This window comes from Ammospiza caudacuta, chromosome Z (assembly GCF_027887145.1).
Source record: "Ammospiza caudacuta isolate bAmmCau1 chromosome Z, bAmmCau1.pri, whole genome shotgun sequence".
Classification (NCBI taxonomy): Eukaryota; Metazoa; Chordata; class Aves; order Passeriformes; family Passerellidae; genus Ammospiza; species Ammospiza caudacuta.
This window is the reverse complement of record NC_080632.1, coordinates 78,668,364-78,691,274: the sequence shown is the minus strand read 5'-3', so window position 1 is coordinate 78,691,274 and position 22,911 is coordinate 78,668,364. Positions and strand designations below refer to the sequence as shown.

The window sequence follows — 22,911 nt, the reverse complement described above, 5'->3', positions numbered from 1 at the left end:
AGTCAAGGTGACACCTTGCTGGCCACTGAAGCCTACCAGCTGCACATCGTGGCATGCATCAGGGAAGTACCGGCAAGATCCCCGTTGGTGTTTCTCCAGAGGAGCACTTCAGGACTCTTGCTTCTTGGGCTCCTGCAGCAGAGTCCTCCTGCTGCCAGCAAAGCCCAGAGTGAGAGCTCTGACCTCCCCTGCTGAGAAACACCATCCCCATGTGGCAGGAGCAGTTGGCTCCAGTCCTTTTGTTCAGCACAGCAGCAGGGAGCTGGGCAGAATCCCTGGCTGCTGTGGGCAGGCACTCGTTTGCTGGCGGCTCGTGTACCCCTGCCAGCCCCAGGGAGGCAAGGAGACAAGCGCAGCCTGGGCTCCCCACGCCTCCAGGGCTACCTCAGCCGGAGCTGGCTGAACCAGGTGCTGACGGCACAGTCCACACGCATCACCAGGGAGATCCCCAGCAAGAGGCAGATGCTGCTCACCACAAAGCCCAGCGACTCAAAGAGGAACCTGCAGGCACAACAGATGCAGTTAAGGACACAACAGTCAGCATGACTGCAGAGACAGGCTGCTACCCTCCAGCTGATTGATTTCCCTGACAATGAGAGGCTGGTAGCATCCCACATCCTAAAACCTGAATTACATCCACGCCCCAGCAGTTGCTGCCTGAAACTTGTAAACCAAGCACTCATCTGATTTAGAGGCCACTCGGGACCCACTGACTCAGGTGGGATTATGAATCCCCCAGAGGCTGAGGCCACCCTTCACACTGACTAGTTCAAAGGTTTGCCAGTTCAGCATTTCTGGGTATTTCACTTCTGGTCTGGTATCCTTACCTTCGGCTCTCTGACTACAACATTCTCAGCTTCCAGGTGGGCTCTGTGTATCCTTGGAAATTCAGATGAAGAGAAACTTCTAGGCTCTAGCTCAAGTCTAGCTTCTGAATTTCAAGCAGTAGTTAGTTAGGGATATTTCTACAACCAGTACTAGGCAATGAGTCAGAAGATCAATCACAGGGTCTCTTCCAAAATTACTGTCTGTGAACTCTAGTCAAGGTGTCAGGGACATGAGTCTTAATCCAGCATCAGAGCAATTTCTGCAACTTACTTTGGGGCAAAGACCTTCCAAACCATGAGGTGTCTCCTGAGGATCATAGCTGCACAAACACAGGCCAGAAGCTGTGGGGAAGATCATGAAACACAAGTTATAGGTGATTCTGGAGAGTCTTCCTGGGCACTATGTTCATATCTGAAGGTGGAACTAAACTGCACGTGCCTGAGAGGCTGGCACAGCACATATCAGGAATGAGCATCCTAAAGAGGACTCACTTCCATGATGTCCTCAAGTCAGGAAACACAAGCAGCTTGGGGTACATGAAGGCTCTTGTGGGGCCAGGCTGAGGCAGCACAGGGGAGGGCTCACACTGTGGCTAACCTGACCTACTATTTCACTGAGAGGGTCCCTGCTTCTCTCTTCCCTTGCACTGTCTCTGGTCTCACAACACAGGAGAATGATTTGAAGAGATAAATCCCAGAAAACTATTCACTTCTTTCACAGGACTAAAATTTCTGGTGTTTAGCTTCCTAAATCATCACAGCACATATGAAAACCAGAGCTGGCGTGGGACAGGAATGCTAAGGAAGACAGGGAGTAGGATTACAACCCTGCAGCTCCTGAGCAGAGATTACCACTCCGGGCATATGGATATGAAAAGCATCCTAATCCATATGGCAGTTTCCATGCTGGAGCCCTTCCCAAAGCACAGAGCAAATGGCATGGCATGACCTGCTCTTCCACCCGCAACCAGACACTCCACCCCAGGGCCTGTCTGTGTCCTGGCTGACCCCTTTCTCTCATCAGAGAGCCCCACAGTTATCACAGCACACCAATTTCCTCCTAGACAACCCTTCCCACAGCCACCCCTGCCTCTGCCCGTACCTGTGCCCCAAGGACAAAGAGGTACTTCAACCCCAGCCGCAGCAGAGCAGTGGAGAACAACTCTGGAGACTCCCGCAGCCTCATTTCCATCATGTGTTCCTCCACCTCCTGCAGCTCCTCTCGGGACTCCTTCTTGGGCTTCTTCCTCTGTGAGGTGGACACCTCACACACAAAGGGCCACAGCAGGAGCAGCGGGCAGCCAACTACCTCAAAGACAAAGGCACATGAAGTTATCAGAGCCCAGGAGGTGAGGAGCAGTCCAGGCTCTGCCATCCTGCCCTGGATGTGCAGGAAGCACATACCCCAGCTCCAGGCCAGGCTGCTGTGGCCCCACAAGGGGAACAGCAAAGATGCTGTTTCTCAGCTGGTGCTGGAGCCTTTATTGCCTCGTGGTCAACCTGCAGAGCCCCAGGTAAGGCACTGCAGTGAGCTGTGTCTGCTCAGGCTCCACAGCCCAGGAAGAAATTTATTTACCTGCAAAGAGGATATGGGAGGCAAAAGTGTTGGCTCCCACCAGGACAGCAGGCAGAAGGTTCGTGCTGTGGTCAAGGTGGAAGCCAACAAAGGCTGCATTCCAGTGGATGGCTGGGAAGATAGGCTGGTGGCCTGTGGAATAGAAGAACTGTGAAGCAGCAAGGAGCCAGGAGATCACTGCATACCACGGCACTGAAAACAGCTCTGAGGGAATAAAAAACAAAAACAGAGGCAGGGGGTTGGGATATCAGCATCAAGGAACAAACCAGATCCATGGTCAAAAAAAGCCTAGTGATCTTTTTTTCTCCAAGTTCCCCTTCCATGCTGGCTCTTTTAAGAAACAGGAAACAGTCCAGCTCCCCCCACAGATACAGCAAGGGGCCAGCATTCCCTCTGCTGGTGCCAGCAGCTTTGCTACTGCACTCTGTCAGCACCAGTGGGGTTAGGTGACTATTCACACCCTGGGAAGAGAGCTCCTCTCCCTGAAACTCCTCCCCCTTCCATGTTCACATCCCTGCTGCACGCAGCTTTCTTCTGCTAGAGGATTTAAGCAGCTCTAAAAAAGCTAAGAGTATCCTGAGGATCAGTGCACCACTCTTTCCCAAGACTATAAACTAGATCCTGCTTCTCCCACTGGAATTAAGGCAAGGTCACCACAGGTTAGCCCAGGTAACACATCCAGTGGTTGCTCTACTGAGCCCAGACTCACCAGCATCTCCAGCAAGGCCTCTGGCACACGTGTGGATGTGCAGCAGCACAAAGGCCTCCACGAAGAGGAGCAGGAAGGCAAAGCTCAGCCGCTCGCTGTGCAGAAGCATCAAGAGGAAGCCCAGCAGGGTGAGGGCTATAACCAGGGCTGCTGAGTACACGCTGCCCAGCCCGTACGCTGCAACAGTGGCCCTGCAGCTGCCCCGCTCCAGCCGGCTCTTCTGAGACTCCTGCATCCTCTTGTAGATCTGAGGGATGACGTGGAGGAAGTCGACTTCGGAGCCAGGGACCCCCAGGTAGGGAGTGACAATGGACCCTGCCGACTCCCGTGTGTCCTTTGCAAACACCATCATGGGATTGCACAGCAGGAGCAGCAGGCCCATGGATGCTAGTCCATAGACAGCCCTGGGAAACACAACAACTGCAACCTGCACCAGCTCCTGCAGCTTGCCAAGAGAGTCATCAGCGCTGGAGGCAACGGCCCAGTAGCAGGCAATGCAAAGGACCACCAGTGGGAAACCCCAGCGCACGAAGAGCACGAGGGGGTCCGAGCTGTTCAGGTTGCCATAGTGCCTCAGCCAGCTCTGCACTGCATACACCAGCCCAGCCAGCAAGGCCACGCACAGGAGGTAGAAGAGGTTCTTGGCCCGTGTGTTTTTCAGGCTGGCAAGTGGGGAGAGGAAAACAGAGGGCCGGCACTGAGGGATTTCTTCACGGCACTGGTGGAAGAAACTGGAGAGGCGGACGCAGACCAGGAGCATGGCCACAAGGCACAGCAGGTACCAGATCTCTCTCCGGTAAGAGGAAATGCCAAGGAGCTGCTGCTTGGGACCTTCTGGCACAGTCAGGTGACCATCCCAGTGGAGCTTCCCTACTAGCAACATCACCAGCGAGGCCAGCAGGAACGGGGCCACCCGTGCCTCGGCCACAACAAAGCTGTCGGAGAACATAGCTCCGCAGCGGAACACCAGAATGCCCATGGGGAAGGCCAGCCCTAGCCATGCGTGCAGCCTCTGCCTGAGGCCACCACTGGCCAAGGGTGGCTGACTGCCTGTCAGACGGGCTCTCTTGAGATGCTGGCCCCACCAGTGCCAGAAAAAACCCAGCTGAGAAGCAGCAGCTGCCCATGATGACACCAGGAGCAGATCCAGCCCCTCCTGGGTGAAAACGTGGACCAGCCATAGCAGAGCAGCCCCCACAGGGCCCCAGAAGAGTGGGTACAGGAGGCAGCTGCAACAGAGAGATTGTGAGGATGCGGCCAGCTCTGAGGCCATGTAGCAGAGCAAGCAAGAGGAAGCAATAAGAATGCAGCCCCCCACCATACGCAGGGGGTGGAAGCGGGCCCAGGACTGGGTGCACACAGCCCGTGCCTCCCGCAAGTAGTGCTGGAAGCGACTGATGAGGCTTCCCAGCCTCGGCTTGAGCTCCGGAGGCACTGTCGTCCCCTGCACCTGGGTCAGGAGCTGCGTGTGCTCCTCCACAGCACTGGAGAAGAGCTCCTGCAGGTGCTGAAGCTGCTCTGCTGGGAGGTCCTGAGCCACCAGCGAGTAGGACTGCAGGAAGCGATCCACCTACAGGAGGGAAGACACAGGATCAGACAGCAGCACTGGGAAAACTGGGAATGGGATTCACTGTTTCACGCTGCCCCTTCATAATGAAACAACCCTGGTTTACCAAACCTTGCCACCCAGGGATGTCACCATCAGGAAACTCAATCTCTCCTCCAAATTGACATCCCTCTCAAGACACACATCCTTAGCCACAGCCATGATGACTCCTGCAGCTACACCTCTGCTAATGCTGTGCAGAACCCCACAAGGGCTTTATGGAGTATTTGGCAGCAATAAGGCAAATGTTCTTCAGAAGGCCAAGTCATTGCTATTAAAGACTTGTTAATCTGCCCCATGTTGAGTTTTACAGCTTTGTCTGAGGAAAATCATCACATTAAATAACTTATAGTGGATGAAACCAAACTGCTTCCCTTTCTTCAATAACACACATTAACATACTGCATCATAGTTTTAAGAAAAACTCATTCTTTTTGCTTTCTACTTCAAGACAACATGAACAGAGGCAGCTATAATCCTGAAGTCATAAAAGAAGTATTACAGGGGCATTGGTAGGGCAGAGAACCTGCACAGATATACATCTCCTTAGATCTCTCCAGTCCTGAACTGCAACCGTAACTTCACACACCTTCCATTTGCCTCAGAGCACAGTCAGAATCAGTCTGCCCCTGCCCATGGATGGCACACACATGCACTGGCTCTCTCACAGGCCTCCCTGGAATGCCACAGCTTCTTCAACACCACCATTATCGAGCCAGAAAACTCCTCAAACAATGAGTGCGAATATTTACACAGGCACAACTTGATAATGCTAATTCCTAACAAACGATGATTGATATCCTCAGTGACTAATGGACGCTAACATACAGTATGATCTTTAAATGTCAGAGCACTCTGCTCCTCTCTAATTACAAAGCTGAGTATTTCTGTCTTCCCATCAGCAATCACTGTCTCCAGCTCCTCACTGGCTAGCACCAGCAGTGTCCAACTGGCTCTCCAAGGAGCTGGTTGGGCACTGGAGGAATTATTCCTGTGCTCCCAGCAATCCAGAGTCCCTCAAAGGCAGAGTGGCCCTTAACTGAGATGCATGCTTTGCCTGGGGCAAAGCTGGCTCTGTAGCATGACCAGAGCCACAACAGATGGCCCTCACAATATCCCTCACAATAGGGGAGCCTGTCCCACTGCCTAGGCTTCTTTCATACCTGATGTAGAGACTCTCATTCAAATTTTGTCAACTTGCTCCTGGGGTTCTGTATTTTGTTGCGCTTTGTGTAAATTGCTCCTTCAGTATCCTACTTCAGTATTAACTGTTGCATGGTTTTTTTTTAATTTGGTCTTTCATTACTGTTTTCATTCTTCCACTAATCTAGAATAGTTTTATTGTTAACACTGTTTCTCCTTCAGCATGAAAATCTTCACTTTTACTTTCTAATCTCCAACCACAACACTTGCCTCTGGTCATCTTCAGACTTGAGGAACCATCACCCCCTATAACTTAATCCACTTCTGACCATTTGGATCCAGCCACCCTCCACCTTCCCAGACAGTATTTTCCATACCACAGCACTAAACGGTGGCTCTCATTTCTCTTTAGGGATGATGGGGCTGTCTTTTACTGGAGCAAACACTGCAAGGATGCAATGTAAAGTAAGTTCCCCATGAAAATAACAGCATGTCACCATCTCACCTCCACCAAACAGAAGAGGTTTGTGCTTAAAAACCCATTCCTTCTCCTCTCTAGTTCAATGGGAGGCTTACCACAGGCCATACCTGCTTGGCATTGATGTGATAGACTGAGAGCTGCCGCAAGGCTGCAGACACAGCGTCACTGTCCCCAGCGAACAGCTCGGCCATCACCTCCCCAATATTACTGTAGGGGATGGGCACCCCCAGCAGCAGGGCCACAGTGGGCACCAGGTTCACTTGGGGAATGGTTTCAGGCTCCTGGAGAGACAGGGGAGGAATCAGAAATTCAGAGAGAAGACAGCAATGCAGCTTTTCACTCATTTGAGAGAACAGTGGGGAAGACATCCCTGTTCAAAGCTGAATCCAGGCAGAGGCACAGCTCTCCCCAAGGGTTCTCTGGTGAGAAGCATGCCTGCTGGGAGCTGCAGGTTCATGGGGAAGGCACTGGCTGTCCAACAGCTCACCTGGCCCCACACAAGCACCCCTCACATCTGTAGTGACCTGAACATGCATTCCAAACACTTCAGTCCTCTGCCTGCCGTGTCAGCCCTTTCACTGCCCTCTAGAGACAAGGTGACAAACCTCCCACTCCTCTTAGTCAAGGTGAAAAGGCTGGAAAGCAGCACCATGGAAAGAGACCTGGAGGTCCTGGTTGATGGAAAGATGATTGTCAGCCAGCAGTGCCCTGGCAGCCAGGAGGGCCAACCCTGTCCTGGGGGCATCAGGCACAGCATCACCAGCTGGGCAAGGGAGGAGATTGTCGTGCTCTGCTCTGCACTGGGGTGGCCTCCAGTGCTGGGAGCAGTTTTAGACACCAGGATATAAGAAAGATGTTAAGCTATTAGGAAGCATCCAAATGACAGCCAGGAGCTGATGAATGGTCTGAAGGGTAAGCTGTGTGAGGGGGGTTGAAGTAATTTGGTCTGTTCAGCTGGGAGAAGAGGAGGCTGAGGGGAGACCTCCTGGTGGTCTTCAACACCCTAACAAGGGGATGAAGAGGGCTAAGCACTGATCTCTTATCTGTGGTAACCAGTGACAGAACCTGAAGGAATGGCCTGAAGTTGTGTCAGGAGAAATTTAGGTTGGATAGTAGGAAAAGGGGGATGGCTGGGTACTGCAACAGGCTCCCCAAGGAAGTGGGCACAGCACCAAGCCCAACAGAGTTCAGGATGTGTTTGGACAAGCTCTTAGGAACACAGCATGATCCCTGGGGGTGTCCTGTGCATGGTCAGGAGTTAGACTTGATGATCCTGATGCGTCCCTTCCAACTCAGCTTATTCCATGATTCTATGACAGACTCCCCATCCCTCTCAGTCTAAAAAAATCCCAAACTGTTACTCTCTGTAATCCCAGGATGCAGTTTCCAGGCACCAAACTGGGCAGGGATACCTAAGGGTCAGCTCCTTACCTCTGGAGGGCCACTGCCAAACAGGGGTGTCCTGCTGTACACAAACAGTGCTGCATTGACTTCCTTCTCGCTGTCGCCACCATGGTCTCCAGTTTCTGTCATGCCGTGGTCCCCAGCCACCAGAAGAAGAGTGTCATTCCCCAGGTGATCCACCAAGGACCTGCCACCGAGATAAGGAAAGTCAACTCCTCCCCGGGCAAGGGCCCCAGTAGCCTAGGTGGAAGAGGATATCTCTCCAGGATATCCTGCCTGCACCACAGAGGTGAAGCTCACAAACAGATATAAGCAAAACGGTGATGCAGAACTGTAACAAGCCAGAGTCCAGGGTGTTTTAAATTGTTACTTTAAAGCCAAACTGAAAATTCAGAGCTCTAAGACAGAGTGGACTGATCTTGCTTGGATCCCCAGAAAACAGAGCTGTCAGGGATCGTGTCAAAATGCAATTCAGAAGAAAGGCTCCTGAAAAAAAAGAAATTTTAGGCTGCTTCTATTTGGGTCATGTATCATGTTATGTGGGACATCTCCCACTTCAAAGGAAAAAAGCAGGGATTAGTCTATGAAGGATGCAGTAGGTATGACACAGTATATGCTGCACTCTCAGATACAGCAGGGAAAGTTCCCAACTCCTTCTAGCAGCAAAACTTAAAAGCAGCCCTAAGAATCAAAAGCTGCAGCATTTTGGGCTGAGACACATCTGCACAACTGAAATTTCTGTATCCCATCCTGACCTCTATCTCAAAACTGCAGCTCATGGCTCTGTATGATAAATGCAGCAGCCCTCATCCCCAGGGTCCTCCACCTGCTTCTCAAACATTAGCCAGACCTCAGTGGGACAATGTCCGTGTTAAAGATGGGAAAAGAGAGGCTCAGTTACACTCCAGCTGCACTATCTCATGGTTTGTAGAGAAGCAAGACCTGAGTGCAGCCTTACTTAAGAAACCAAACCACTCAAGACTCATCTATGCAAGCAATACTGCCTGTATCTGGGGTTCCAGCTGCTGCTGGCCAAAGCTGTTTTCCACATTAACAGGCTCAGTAAGCATTCCCTGCTCCCCTCTGCATCTGCCAATTCCCTGGGAAGATCTCACCAGCCTGGCTGAAAGAAGAGGCCAGCTAGCAAAGCCTCAGTGCCACACTGATCACCTGAGCATCTCATTCATCTGGGTGAGCTTCTTTGCCATCTCAGGGTGGTCGGGTCCATGTTTGTGCCCACAGTGGTCCACGCCAAGGAAGTGAGCAATCAGCACATCCCATTCACCGCTGTCCACTGCAGAACAAAAGCAAACTTATCATGCACCAGCCTGGAATTCTGGATCCTCCTGCCAGAATTTCCCGGTTGCCTCAGGATATTGCTGTTCTTCACCTCCTGCCACTGTCACTGCCAGCTCTTGAGGATCCAGGTTTCAAGTCAGGCATACTATTGGCCAGAGGTTCCTGGGTGCAATGGCACAGGGACCTCAAAGCCTTGCAAACATCCCAGGATCCCTGGTTTTTTCTCCCCATCCCTCAGGAGGGGAAAAGTATAATGTCACCCAAGTCATCTTGAACTTACCTCAAGACTAGGCTGAAACAAAGGAATGCTCAGACAAAGGAGAACCCAGAACTCCCATCCTCCCTGGAGATATTTTAGGTTCAATCCACCAATGTGCCCCTCTGCATCCGAGGACATGGGCATGACACACCAACACAGTCCCTAGTTACAAAGTTACCCTGGGCTCTCCTCTCTGCTTCAGGGTCTTGACACATGAAAATCAACATATTTAAAGTTAAATGATAACCTGTAGCTCTCACACAAGGCACACAGGCTTTCCTGTGAAAGGCCATCGCACCCCTGATGTGCATATGTTCAGACACAGAAAAACGAAAGAGCATGTCCCTTGGTCCCAGCACCTCAGGGAGGTGGAAAACACCTACCTCAGGCTTCATCTTCTTCCTGTGACTAGGAAGCACCAATGCTTTGCTGAGAGCAGTGCTGTGTCTCAGGCCCCTAACTTGTCTTTTGCCCAGAGTATTGTGTGCCTGCCTAGGCAGCCACATGGCAAAGGTAAGGTGCTCCCCTGTCTCCATCCTGCCAGTGTATTTTGTAAGACAGATGTAGAAGTCTAACCTCATCCCAAAAAGCTGAATTCTGTCCCAGACAGAGGAAAGGCATCTACAGAAATGGTCTGTGGGCTCCAAGAACTGGCTTATCTGTGGAAATCCAGCTAGAGCACTGTAATCCTAGGGCAGCAGTGTGTAACTGCCCAGTGCTCCTTTGTAACAGAAAAAACCCTCCAACCCTACCTTGAATTTGCAGTAGGACTACACATTAGGCCAAGGTTTACCCATGCCCTGGTGAAAGAGCTACTTACCAGTTGGGTAGAGATGCTGCAGGATCCCATCATCCACAGTGTGAAGATCCTTCACGTTAAAAGAAGGGAAGAAATAGGAACGGAAAAATTTCTTTGGGAAAAGTCCTTCCCACGTGTCATCACCCATGAAGACCACTCTCCTTCCTGAGACAGAGAGAAAGGAACCAGTGAGAGATGAAGCCCTCCTGGGTCGTGCTGTTACCACAACAATACAAAGATCCTGAGCAGACCCAGGTCAGGATATGGAGCAATTGCTCCTCTCCAACCCACACTCAAAACCAAAATTTTCACTAAAAAAAGACCATCTGTCTGTAAATTACTTTGAATACAGGGAGGGACCAGCCCATGAGTATCTGTAAGCCAGTAAATGCCCTCCACACCAAAGCCACTGCATAACCACAGGACTTATTGCTGACCTGACCCATCACCCCTGCAGAAAGACTCCTGGGCCACCACAACACAGCTGGGTGCACAGGGTGACCCCTGAACACATCTTAGTGCACAGGGTGCAGCCTGAAGGAGACAAAGCCTCACCCAAGGCCTGTGACGCCACTGCAAAATGCAAGGCAGCAGGTGATGGAGTAGAAGATGTAGTCCTGAGCTCTGGCTTTTAAACACAATGGTGATGGTGTTCCAGACATGAAAAAGAGAAGGCAAAAGCACTGATGCTTCCCACTGTGCTTGCTCTTGCCCTGCCTGCCATCAGCCAGCTCTGTTTCCACAGAGCGTCTTCAGCCTGGGAGCAAGGAACCTTTTTCTCTGAGACTGCTACTCTGCCACAGGATATGCTATGATCATCATTCTGCCTCAGATGATTCACTGCATTTGCCCACCTTGCTCACACAAAATCACATTGCCTTAGCCCACTCTGAGCCTTGGGAGGAAGTCTCTCCAGGTAACAAACCGCTGTGGCCTGTCCTCTCCCCTCTACTCCATTATCCCACCATAACAAGCCCTTTACAGCTGCACTGAGCACCCCCAGCAGCACCAAACCACGATGAAAATAGGATGAGGTTGCTGCCTCACGGCTGCAGGCAGCTGGCCTGGCAGGCTGGCTGCCTGAGGGACACCCCCACAGCACACCTGGCACCACCTGGCACACCTGGCTCCTCCCCTGTCACGTGCCCCACACAGCACAACCTTGGCCATCCTACAGGCATTCCTGGGGGTGACCTTGGGACAAACACCACCAGTGCAGCCACTTTCACCTGCTTTCTTGTCATCTTTGAAGATGATGAAGTCATGGTCACAGCTACTTCCCACTCCCAAAGCAAGCTGGCAATGACCTGCCTTCCTGAGTCTGCCTGAGGAAACTGTCATTAAGCAGGGAGAAAGAATCAGCTCACAGGGGGGATCTGTTGTAAGGAATGCCCTTCCCAGGGAGAAACTAATCAATGTTTGGAATACAAGTTAAACTGAACAGACGTTTGCACATGCCCTGTTCCAGAGGGCTGCTGCCTTGCCCACAAGTCATAGCATGTTAAGAGGTTGGAAAGGACCTTAAAGATCATCCAGTTTCAAGCCCCCTCCCATGGGCAGGAACACTTCCCACTAGATCAGGTTGTTCAAAGCTTTATTCAGTGTGGCCTTGAACACTGCAGGGATGGGCCATCCACAACTTTCCTGGGAATCCTGTTCCAGTGTGTCAACACCCTCACAGTAAAGAAATACTTCTTAATATCTAACTTAAACTTTTCTGTCAATTTATACCCATTGTTCTTCATTCTATCACTACAATTCCTCTCTGTCAATTTGTACCCATTGTTCTTCATTCTATCACTACAGTTCCTGACAAAGAATTCATTTCTAGCTTCTCTGTAGGCCCCCTTCAGGGACTGGAAGCCTGCTATGAGGCTGCAATACAACCTTCTCTTCTCCCGGCCGAACAGCCCCAGTCACAGAATCACCAAGGTTGAAAGAGACCTTCAAAACCATTCAATCCGATCGTACACCCACCACTATAAACCCTAAACCACACCACCCAGCACAAGGTATAAAGCCTCTTAAGCACCTCCAGGGATGGTGACTCCACCATCTCCCTGGGCAACCTGTGCCTGTGAAAAAAAGTGCTTTAATATCCTGCCTGAGCTAAAGGCCAGGAACTCACCGTTCTGCACCAGCTGTGCCAGCAGGTTGTCCTCCTGGATGGCGTAGGAGGCAAAGTTGCTGCCCACGTCGATGAAGGTGGGCAGGGAGCCGGTGGTGAGGCCCTTGATGCGCTGCATGGTGGCCGTGGGGGGGTCGGCTCGGAAGCGGTAGAGCCGGGCATGGCGGGGCTGGGAGGTGGCCAGCTGGTGCAGCACACCCAGCTTGTTCTCGTAGGGCAGCGGGCTGGCCTTGGCAGGGTCAAAGCGGGCAAACTCAAAATGGAGGGCATCGATGATGACGAGCACGGCCTTGGAAAAGCGTTGGGGAGCCCAGCAGGAGCCTGGCGGGAGGCTCTGCCTCTCCCAAAGCGGAGGCACGAGTGGGTCTGAGCAGGAACTGCTGCTGGCAAGCTCGATCCGGGTGAGAAGGAAGCCGCTCATGAAGAGCCCAATACCAGCAAAAAAGAGAAAGCAAACCCAGGCCAGGAAAAGCACCACTGGCCACCGCTGCATCCTAGAGGGAAGGACAAGCAGGCTCAATCCCCAGCGGCTCTACCTGGGCAGGCACCTACCAGCGCCCAAACCTGGCCCAGCACAGCTCCCTCCCTACCAGCACCCATCCCTGGCCCGGCACCGCTCCCTCCCTACCAGCACCGCTCCCTCCCTACCAGCACCCATCCCTGGCCCGGCACCTCCCACACCCGCCTGTCCCGTAGTAATGCCGATCAGCCTGCTTTGACTTTACTTGGTCCCACTCCGTGTCCGGGAACTGCCCCACGCACTTCCTTGTATCCCCTCCTGAATGGAGCCGCGTCCTGCTCCCTCCCGACTGCCCAGCGCCCTCTCGGCACCCCTTGCCCTTCGCCGGTATCCCCATCCCCTTCCCGACATTCCATTCCCCTTCACACACCCCCAGCCCCTCCCCTGCACCCCCGACTCCCGGTCCGCCACTTCACACTCGCGCCATCCTTGTGTCCCCCGCGCCCCAGACTCCCCTCCCGGCCCCCCAGCCCCTCACAGCCCCTTTTTGAGACCCCGGACCACGCTCCCGTCCCGTCCCACCTGCGGCTCCCGGCGCCCGTCGCTCCCGGAAGCGCCGCGTGTGGCACCGACCGCGCTGGAGTGGCACGGCGGGGAGCGGCATTGGGGCGGCAGCGCCCCCTGGCGGACAGGAGGTCTCAGCGCGCCTCCCCGCAGCCGAGGCACATTCAACGGCAAAGTGTTTTAATTAATCAAGTAATTAATTAATCGACAGAGGCGCTTCCCGCCCTGTGCTGTGAGGAGGTCGCTGTGGAGAACGCACAGTCACGCACTGTAGGACAGCTTCTGGGAGCTGACAGAGGAGGGGATGATGAGAGCAGCTCACACTCCCAGAGAGGCGATGCACTGGGAGGGAGATCCTTTGTAAGAGTGAGGTCCTCAAATTCACAGAATCATAAAATGGTTTGGGTTGGAAAGGTACCTTGAAGATCATCTAGTTCCAACCCCCCCTTCTGTGAACAGGGACACCCTCAACGTGACCAGGCTGCTCAGAGCCTGATCCACAACTTCCCAGAACAACCTGTGCCAGTGCCTCACCATCCTCACAGGAAGAATTTTTTCATTATATCTAATTTTTCACTCTTGTATGTTACTGCATGTCCATGGGAAATCCCAGCAGGAGCCTGTTGAGGAGGGATGATCCCCCTTTGGCATCGAATGCTGGGGTCAGGCACCCAAGCACAAGAGAACATGCAGCAGCACTGTTACCATTTATTACATGATTTAAATCCAATACAAAATAGGGACTAAGGGAACAAGGGCGGCTGCCTGCAGCAGAACAGGACTGCTGGCAGGCCTCAGGAGAGGGTATGAGATCCTTCCAGCCCTGTTAGCTGGAGCTGCCCTGTTCTGCCTTCAGCATCTCCGTGGCAGAAGAGCGGGAGTCCTCGTGGGCTGGAGGCATGTCATCTTGGGTCTTCACAGCTTGTGGCTTGGTCAGTGTGGTGTAGATCCCCAGGGCCTGGAGGGAATTACACAGTCATAAGGAGGGAAGGAGAAGAGGGGGCCAGGCCCCAGCAAGATTCACTTGGGTGACAGCAAGAACAGCTTGGGCTGGAAAGATCCTTTTTCACATCCCTCCACACCCCACACTGGAGGGATGTTGCTGAGAGCCCCATTCCACCTGACCTGGACACTTGCCAGGATGGGGCATCCACAGCTTCTCTGGGCAACCTTGCCAGGGCCTCACCATCCTCATAGTGAAGAATTTCTTTCTAAAATCTAATCTCAACCTACTAATTCAGTTTAAAGCCATTCCTCCTCATTCTATCATCATTGTAAAGCATCTCTCCACCTTCCTTGAGAGCCCCTTCTAGGTACTGGAAAGTATTACAATGTCTCTCTGGAGCCTTCTCTTCCCCAGGCTGAACAATCCAATTCCCTCAGCCTTTCTTCATAGCAGAGCTGCTCCATCCACCTTGGTGGCCTCCTCTGGGCTCACTCCAGCAGATCCCTGTGTTTCCTGTGCTGGGAGCCCAGGGCTGGATGCAGGGCTCCAGGTGGGTCTCAGCAGAGCAGAGCAGAGGGGCAGAATTCCCTCCCTTCCCTGCTGCCCACGGGGCTCTGGGTGCAGCCCAGGACACGTGGGCTGCACTGACCTGTGCGACCATGTTGGTGACATCGCCGGTGTTGGCAGGCAGCAGAACGGTGTTGGAGTCTTTGGCAATCTTGGAGAAAGCGTTCACGTACTGCTCCGCCACAGACAGGGAGGCAGCAGCATTGCCGTGCTGGGGACACAGAGACAAGTCACGTGCCACCAACAGCTCATCCCTGCCTGTGTCCCCAGCCCACACCAGTCCAGCAAAGCCCCTCACTCCCTGCTGCTGCCGAAGGTGCCAGGGAGTGTCCAGGAGAAAGCCAGGTGCCACCCTGCCTGCAGTTTGACCTCCCCCAGTGCCAGGACCAAAGCAGTGGCTGCTCCAGGTAGCCATACTCACCTGCTGTGCCAGAGCAGCTGCTAGGAGCTGAATTGCCTCTGCCTTGGCTCTGGCCTTGACCAGCATGGCATTGGCTTCTCCTGCAATGAACCACAGCAGGGTGCACATCAGGGTCACAAGAAAGCACTTGCAAGGACTGAATCCCAACCATTTCAGGGAGAGAATCAAGACAATTTCAGTGCATGCATGGTTGTCTTTTCGCCAACAGCTGCACTGCCAGGGCAGCAACATCAACTGGAGCTGAGCCTGAGGCCCCAGCAGGGAAGGATCAGAGAGGCTGAGGAAGCCTGGCTCGCAGTAACACATTCTCTCCCCTGTAGCACCACCCCTCAGTCCAGAGGGCTACAGAAAGCCATGCTTTAGCCCCAGGCAGTACCAGCAGCTTTGTTGATTTGTTCGGCCTTCTCAGCTTCTGATGCCAAGATCTGGGCCTGCTTCTGGCCTTCAGCCACGTTGATAGCTGATTCCCTTGTCCCCTCTGACTCCAGCACTGTTGCTCGCTTCCGTCGTTCTGCCTCCACCTGGGAACACAGGTCAGACACCAGCCTGCCATGGCTGTGCTGGGGAAATCCCATCTGTGGGGCAAGGATATGCTCCTCTATTCTGCTGGGGAAAGCATGGCTTAGCAAAGCATGAAAATACAGCTACAGAACACTGTGTGGTCTCGGTAAGGTTGGTTCTGCTCCTCATGCCACACAGCCCTTCCCAGCCCCATTCCCACCTAAGTTGCGTCCCCCTCCTCCTTTTCCAGCCCAAATATCTAGTGTCCAGCTTTTCTCAAGGGGAGAACTTCAGCTCTGAGATTTGCTTCTCCACAGAGCCCAGTAGGGATTTTAAAGGGACCTGGCAGGGCTTGTTATGTGGCAGGCAGGTGCCACTACTACAAAAATTATGACAGGAGTTACTTAATCAGCAGCTGTATGTCTGCAGCCAAAGTGCCCTCCTGATGTAAGGGCTGGGTGCTGCCAGCTCTGGACAGGTAACAATAATAAACCATAGCTTGTATCAGCAACAGTGTGGCCAGCAGGACCAGGAATGTGATAACGTCCTTGTACTCAGCACTGGTGAGGCCACGCTTTGAGTCCTGTGTCCAGTTCTAGGCACCTCAAGAGGGACATTGAGGTGCTGGAGCATCCACAGAAGAGCAATGGAGCTGGGGAAGATTTGGAGCACAAGTCTGATGAGGAGCCATTGAGAGAGCTGGGGTTGTTTAGTCTGGACAAGAGGAGACACGGTCCTCAGAGGAGACCTTATCACTCTCTACAACTACCTGGAAGGAGGTTACAGTCACACAGGGGTTGGCCTCTTCTCCCAGAGAGTCAGCAACAGGATGAGAGGACACACTCTCAAGGAACACGAGGGGAGGTTTAGGTTGGACATTAGGAAGAACTTCTTCACAGAAAGGGTGATTAGACACTGGAATGGGCTACCAGAGAAGTGGCAGTGAAACTGTTCATGGAGATTTTTAAGCAGACTGGACATTGCACTTCATGCTATAGTCTGGTTGACAAGGTAGTGTTTGATCATAGGGTGGACTTGATGATCTGAAGTCTTTTCCAACATTACTGATTCTGTGATTCTGTAATGCAACATGGAAGAGGAGGCTTCTCTCTTGTTCCAGACCTCCCTCCCAGAGAGGCTCACCTGCATCTGCATGGACTCCTTCACACGTGGGGGCACGTGGATGTCCTTGATCTCGTAGCGCAGACACCGGATGCCCCAGCAGTCTGAAGCCTGGTTGATGGCATCCACAATGCTGGCATTGAGGGACTCCCGCTCCTGGATGGCACAAAAGAAATGGCAGAGAGCATGAGAGAGGTGTCAGGAGGGAAACAGACACCTCCCTCAGAGACCAAGCTCCACCAGAAAAAAAAATCTCCACAGGTTTCAGGAAGTGTTAGGCGCTTCCAGCAGCTGTGGAAGGGGGTCACATCCCTAGGGAGAGCAGGGCCCCACACTGAAGCTGCTGGGATACAACATCTGGTATACATCTGCATACACGAGAATGCCACCAACTCCAGTTTCTTCCCAGCAAGCGTAGTACAAGGATTACAGTACCCCATGACACAGGTCAGGGATATTCATCACTGGGGCTGAGTAAAGAGTCACTGACTCAAGAAAGGCAGCTGGACCAGCTGGGTCTGGACACATACCACCCATCATACCCTCCAAATAACCCAGGGCAGGGCAAAAAATAGCTCCTGTTAAAAAAACAACTGAAAGAAGACCCATCTCCAAGGATTCACCAATAGGTCAACTGAAACAGAAGCCATAAGCTCTCTAAGCAAAGGGCATTTTGATGTTAAGCACATCAGCTTGGCCATGCAGGCTGTCCTGGGATTTTGGGAGACACTGTCCCCCCAGCTCACCCGGAAGACTCTGTCAAGGGAAAGCTTGCCAAGTTCAGATCTCATGGTAGTCTGGGCCAGCTGGGTCACTGCGTACTCAGGATCTTCCACCCCATAGCTGGCCTGAAGAGCAGAAGCACAAAACAGAGTGGATAGGGATGCCAAGAGGGACCCTGAACAAGACAGGAGAGACAAACAGTGCTAAAGCGAGAAACCTGCCAGACACCCCTGCTGAAAACATGGAGTCTGGAGCCTTGGGAAGAGTCAGAGTGCTCAGCCCACCTGCCAGGCAGGACACAGAGGCTGGAGCACACATTTTGGGAAGCAGGGAGCGGGCAGAGCCAGGAGAAAGGTGCCCAAGGGGCAGGGATGGTACCTTGTAGGGATCCATAACCCGCAAGTAGAGCACACCATCGATCTGCAGGGTGACGTTATCTGTCAGGAGAGAACAACAGAACCTGTTGACTGAAGCAGCACAAACAAGACACAGAAACCCACTCTTCCACAGCACAGCTGGGCAGGCTCATCCTTTTTCACCCTGACATAGCTACATGGCACAGAAGAGGATTGGCTGAAATAGATCTTCTTATCTAAAGGCTTTGCAAAAAGGACCTTACGTTCCCTGGACAACACTGTGATGTTTTAATACACAACAGGTCTTGATTTTCCCAACAGAAGCATTTCACACTGTAGCTCTTGTAAAAAAAAGACTTAAGGAGGAAAAAACCAAAATAAACCACTTAAAACTGGAAATATAACAGAGCCGTCCATTAACATCACATCCATTAATCTGTTCTAAAATGGTTTTAACAGAAACAGAATTTTCTTTTGTGGTTCAATACAGAAAAACGCCTGAAAAATTTATTTCTGGCGAGGTGCATTCAACTCAGCAAGAAGGGGCAGCTGCAGCCCAGAGGGAGCAGATGGAACCTCCTAGGCTGCCCCCAGTCACAACAACAGCCTTCCAGTACCTAAAGAGAGCCGGAGAGGGCCTTTTCACATGGATATGGAGGAATGGGACACGGGGGAATGCCCTTAAGCTGATGGAGGAGAGGCTTAAATGTTAGGAAGAAGTTCTTTACTGTGAGGGTGGTGATGCACTGAAGTAAGTTGCCCAGAGAAGCTGTGGATGTCCCATCCCTGGAAGTGTTCAAGGCCAGGCTGGACAGGGCTTTGAGCAGCCCAGCCGAGTGGAATGTGTCCCCTGCCCATGGTATGGGGTTGGAACGAGACAAACTCTAAGGTCCTTTCTAACCCAAATCATTCAGTGATCTTGTGATTTTATGGCCAAGGGACAGGACTGAGTGCAGGAGCTTGGGACAATTCCACTCATCCTCATTGTCCCTTGCTCACCCCAGATGCAGTAGAAGGAAAGGGGCAGGACACGGAAGCTGTTCCTCACCCAGTGTGACAGCTGACTGCTCTGGGACATTAATGACGATTTCTTTGAGACTCTGGACGTAACGAATCCGATCCAGGAGAGGGATGAGGAAGTTCAGACCCTGGGAAAAGGGTGGGATTAGATGGCTGATAGAGTAGAGAGAGTCATGCAAACAAAGCCCATGCCACACACTGCAAACATGTTTTACACACAAGGAGTTTCAGTTACTCAGTGCTTTTAACACCCCACCAAGGAAAATTACTCCACAGGCAGCCAAAAGGATTTCAGCCTGGGAAACTGAGCCCACCACCCCTCTTGGATCCTCGTGCAAAGGACGCGCCTCGCTACAGCTTTAGGAACCTGCTGAATCCAGAAGGGGAGAAAAGCTGCTCCTTACAGGCTCGAGGATTCGGTGGAACTTGCCCATCCTCTCCACCACCCAGGCCTCCTGCTGCGGCACAAAGAGCACCCCGATGTTCATGGGCAGCCCGGAGTTCCAGCGGCACGGAGCTGGGGCCAGCCGTGCCACACGCTTCAGCTGCTGGGAATGCTGAGGGAAGGACACGGAGCAGGGCTGAGACCAGCTGCTGGCACTTCAGAGCCCAGCTCCACACCTGATACCCCCTCTGGGCTCTGACCAGGAGACCAGGGCAGGAAACAATGCCTCAAACAAGCCCGTGCTGTAAGGGCGCTCCCACAGGGATGAGGCCTGGTGCCAGGGACAGTCTTCTCCACTGGTGCAGGGACCTCACTCCCATGCCAGAGCTTTCTGCACGTCTCCACTCCTCTCTCATCCACCCTGGAGTGGGGAATAAAGCCTCCCTCCACCCATAAGGCCAATGAAGGTGTGTGCATGTGGGTCTCTCCTGCTCCACTCAGCCCCTATAACCCATTCAGGCCCACTCCCCCACCTCTGTCCCAGGCCACCCCTTCCCAACAACCTGTCCCTCCAAAGTTCTGGGTGCCTCCAGGGCTTCCCACAAAGGGCTGTTTTGTCCGAGCATTCCTCACCCTTCTCCCCATGGACCCTCACTCACACAGCTTCCCTCAACCTCCCCCCATCCCAACCCAGCTCACACCTCCACAGCCCCACACATACACTTCTCCTACAATCCAGACCCACTTCACCACTCCCCATGTTCAGCCACCCCCCTCTGGCCCTCCCCATAGCCGTTTGTCCACAGTCTCCTTCACAATGCCCTCCCTGTACCCCAATCCCTGCCCAGTTCACCCCCACCATCCCAGCACTTCTGCAGACCCCCAAAACCCCCCCAAAGACCCTTCTCTCTCAGTCCCCCTCATACCTCGACTTGTCCTCTGCACCCCTCCTCCTCACTCCTCCTTCTCTGCCCGGCTCCTCTCCATGCACAGCGTCCCCTAAACCCTCAACACCATCACCCCACTGAACCCCACCTCCTGAGTCACTTCTTCACTCATTTGTCCTCTGCACTACGCTCCTCTCCCTCCTTACTCTCTATCCCTGTGCATCCCCCTGCCCACACCCCAGCTCTTCCCAGCCCCAAACACTCCCCCACTGACCAGCCTCCCTCTCTGTACCCATCTGTTCTCTACATCACCTCCCCACCCTTCACCTCTATCCCTGCCCGGCTCTCCCCAGTCCCCCCGCTGTCCCTGCTCAATCCCCAAACGCAGTGCCCACTGCCCACTGCACCGTACCCCTTCCCCCGTCCCTGCCCAGCTCTCCCCACCGAGCCCCCACACTGCCAGCCCTTCACCCCAAACACCGACACCGAGCTCCCCCCGACTCCCTCTCAGCCGCCCGTACCCATTTATTTTTTTCACCCCGCCATGCCCACACAGCCCTATTCCTGCCCAGCTCCTCACCACCACTCCAGCGTCTTCCCGGAGCCCCAACACCACAGACCGCCTCTAACTCCTCAATCCCTCGAAACTCATTTGCCCACAGCCCCCTGTGACCCCGTACCCCCAGCCCCTACACAGCTCCTCCTCTCTTCCTTCTCGGACCCGCGAAACCACCATCGCCACTGAACCCCACCTGCGACCCCCGTGCCCGTCCGTCCTCTGTGTCCCCCCTCACCGCTTTACCCCATCCCCGCCCAGTTCCCCCTCAGCACTTCTCAGACCCCCAACACCATTCCCCTCATCCCGGTGCCCGCAGTCCAATCCCTTCTCCCGGCCCCTCCAGCATCCGCTACCCGGACCTTCTCCACGTGGGCACCCCTCGAACGAAGAGTTCTCCCCGTTCCCTCCCCATCTGCCCTCGTTCCCCGCACCTGCAGCAGCCCGAGGCCGGGCCGAGCCCGGATCCCCGCCCGCGACAGCATCGCCCCCTCCGCCCGCCTCGCTCGGCGCCGCCGCTCCACACTCCCGGAAGGCCCCTGCGCCGCGCCGCTTCCGGCTGCGCCGCCCGGATCGGTCCCCCCGGCTCCTCTGGCCGCGGCCCCCGGTTCCGCCCGCCCGGCTGCCCGCGATTCTGGACCGCCCCCATCAGGGCGCGGCAACCCCGGTCTCGTTCTGGAGCTCCAAACGGATGTTTATTAAATTAGAAACGAACACGAATAGTACCGGCACGGCCTTCGCGAGCTCGCAGGGCCCCGGCGAGAGGGCTAGCCCCGGTGACGTGGGGGCGAGGGGGACTCCGGTGTCATGGCAGTCCCCGAGAGCCGCTGGCCAGGGCAGTGGGGGAGCGGCCCCCGGTGTGAGGGGGGTTCAGATCCACGGCTTGGGGGATCCAGGGCTCCGGTGTGAGGGGAGTTTAGGCCCCCAGTGTGGTATATGGGCAGGTTCAGGCTTCTAACCCCAGTGCAGCAGGGCCGGAGCTGCTCGGCCGCCCCTGGGCAGGGCACGGCAGGACCTCGCCCCCACAGCCCCAGTCCCGGCCCATCCCCACACTGAGGCCCCCGCGCTCGGGTCTCAGCCCCAGCGGCGGGAGCTGATGTGCCTGTCCCTCTTTTGTTCTCTCTGACAGAGGGGCTGAGGATCCCTGGGGCCTGGGCTAGCAGGGGAGCCTTGCCGAGACCCTCAGAGGACAGAGAGATGATACAGACAGGGAATGTGCAAGCTTGTTTTACCCTTGGCCCTGTCCCTCTGACTGCCCCAGTCAGGATTCTTCCAGTCCTGCTCCTGAGGAACCAGCCCAAGTCCCAGAGTCTGATTTCCTCTGTTGCTTCCCCGTTTCCCCATTTTTCTAAGCTGGGGCTCCTGACCATCCTCCAGCTCCTGATCACCCTGCGGGCAGACCCTGCCCAAAGCTGGCTCCTGCATGGGATTCCATGGGATTCACTCCACACCCACAGACAGTGCAAAGTTCCTTTTTTTTTTTTTTTTTTTTGGCAATCTTCTCAGATTCACAGCTCACGTGCTCTGGAGGCTCTTGCCCAGAGGGCTATCCCCATATTCCTGCAAAGAGCTCCAGGTCCCCATCCACGTGGCAGCTGTGTCTCTTACCTTCAGGAACCTGGCAGTGGCCACTCCCTTGATAGCCATAGGTCTCTTGGGTTCTAGCTTACCCTACAAGACTCAGAAGATTAGCACAGGCCTCTCCAAGCTGCTTGAAGTTGGGCTGGCCCTGCAAAGCTGGTGCCAGCGAGTCTCAGCCTGTCAGTGGGCTTTTAATACACCTCTGATCTGGGAGCACTGGGTCACTCTCCCTTCCATCGGCTGAGGCTTCCCTGTCCCTAATCACAGTCCCCACAGCCCTGCCTGAACACAGGCAGCCTGGTACAGGCAGGACTGAGGGAAAACAAACACAGCACCTCTGATCCTCTGCACCAGCCTCCTCTGTGCTCCCAGCAACAATAAATACTAATAAATACAAACTCTTCCACACTTTCTGCTCCCAGACCCGAGACCAGTGTGGGAGATCTCACTCACAGCTCCAGTCCATCTCTTCACTCCCACCCACCCACCTCAGCCAACAGCCAAGTCTCCAAGCTGGGAGCAGTGCCAGCAGAAGGCTTGGGCATGTTCCTGGAGTGCCAGGGCTGCTCCTCAGCCCCTGCCCCTCTTGGT

At 54.0% G+C, this 22,911-nt stretch overlaps 2 protein-coding genes across 3 annotated transcripts; both read right to left on the bottom strand.

Moving 5' to 3' along the window:
- Positions 1 to 140: 140 nt before the first annotated feature.
- PIGO (phosphatidylinositol glycan anchor biosynthesis class O) lies at positions 141 to 12,724 on the bottom strand. 2 transcript variants are annotated; one of them, XM_058824158.1, is made up of 10 exons: positions 12,232 to 12,724; positions 10,125 to 10,268; positions 8,917 to 9,040; positions 7,774 to 7,933; positions 6,450 to 6,623; positions 3,098 to 4,682; positions 2,404 to 2,607; positions 1,930 to 2,132; positions 1,099 to 1,169; positions 141 to 501 (listed from the first exon to the last, which is right to left on the bottom strand). In XM_058824158.1, exons 1-10 carry the CDS (start codon positions 12,722 to 12,724, stop codon positions 381 to 383), a joined length of 3,279 nt encoding a protein of 1,092 aa, XP_058680141.1. In that variant the 3' UTR covers positions 141 to 380. The 2 variants fall into 2 exon arrangements, with proteins under 2 accessions (XP_058680141.1, XP_058680140.1); XM_058824157.1 differs by having other exon boundaries at positions 3,113 to 4,682.
- Positions 12,725 to 13,956: 1,232 nt separating this feature from the next.
- On the bottom strand, positions 13,957 to 22,891 carry STOML2 (stomatin like 2). The gene is made up of 11 exons (XM_058823784.1): positions 22,809 to 22,891; positions 21,174 to 21,420; positions 19,316 to 19,468; positions 18,940 to 19,039; positions 17,914 to 17,972; positions 17,559 to 17,660; positions 16,834 to 16,968; positions 15,566 to 15,710; positions 15,190 to 15,269; positions 14,851 to 14,979; positions 13,957 to 14,213 (listed from the first exon to the last, which is right to left on the bottom strand). The coding sequence occupies exons 2-11, from the start codon at positions 21,222 to 21,224 to the stop codon at positions 14,082 to 14,084; spliced, it is 1,086 nt and encodes a 361-aa protein (XP_058679767.1). The 5' UTR covers positions 21,225 to 21,420; positions 22,809 to 22,891; the 3' UTR covers positions 13,957 to 14,081.
- Positions 22,892 to 22,911: the final 20 nt, after the last annotated feature.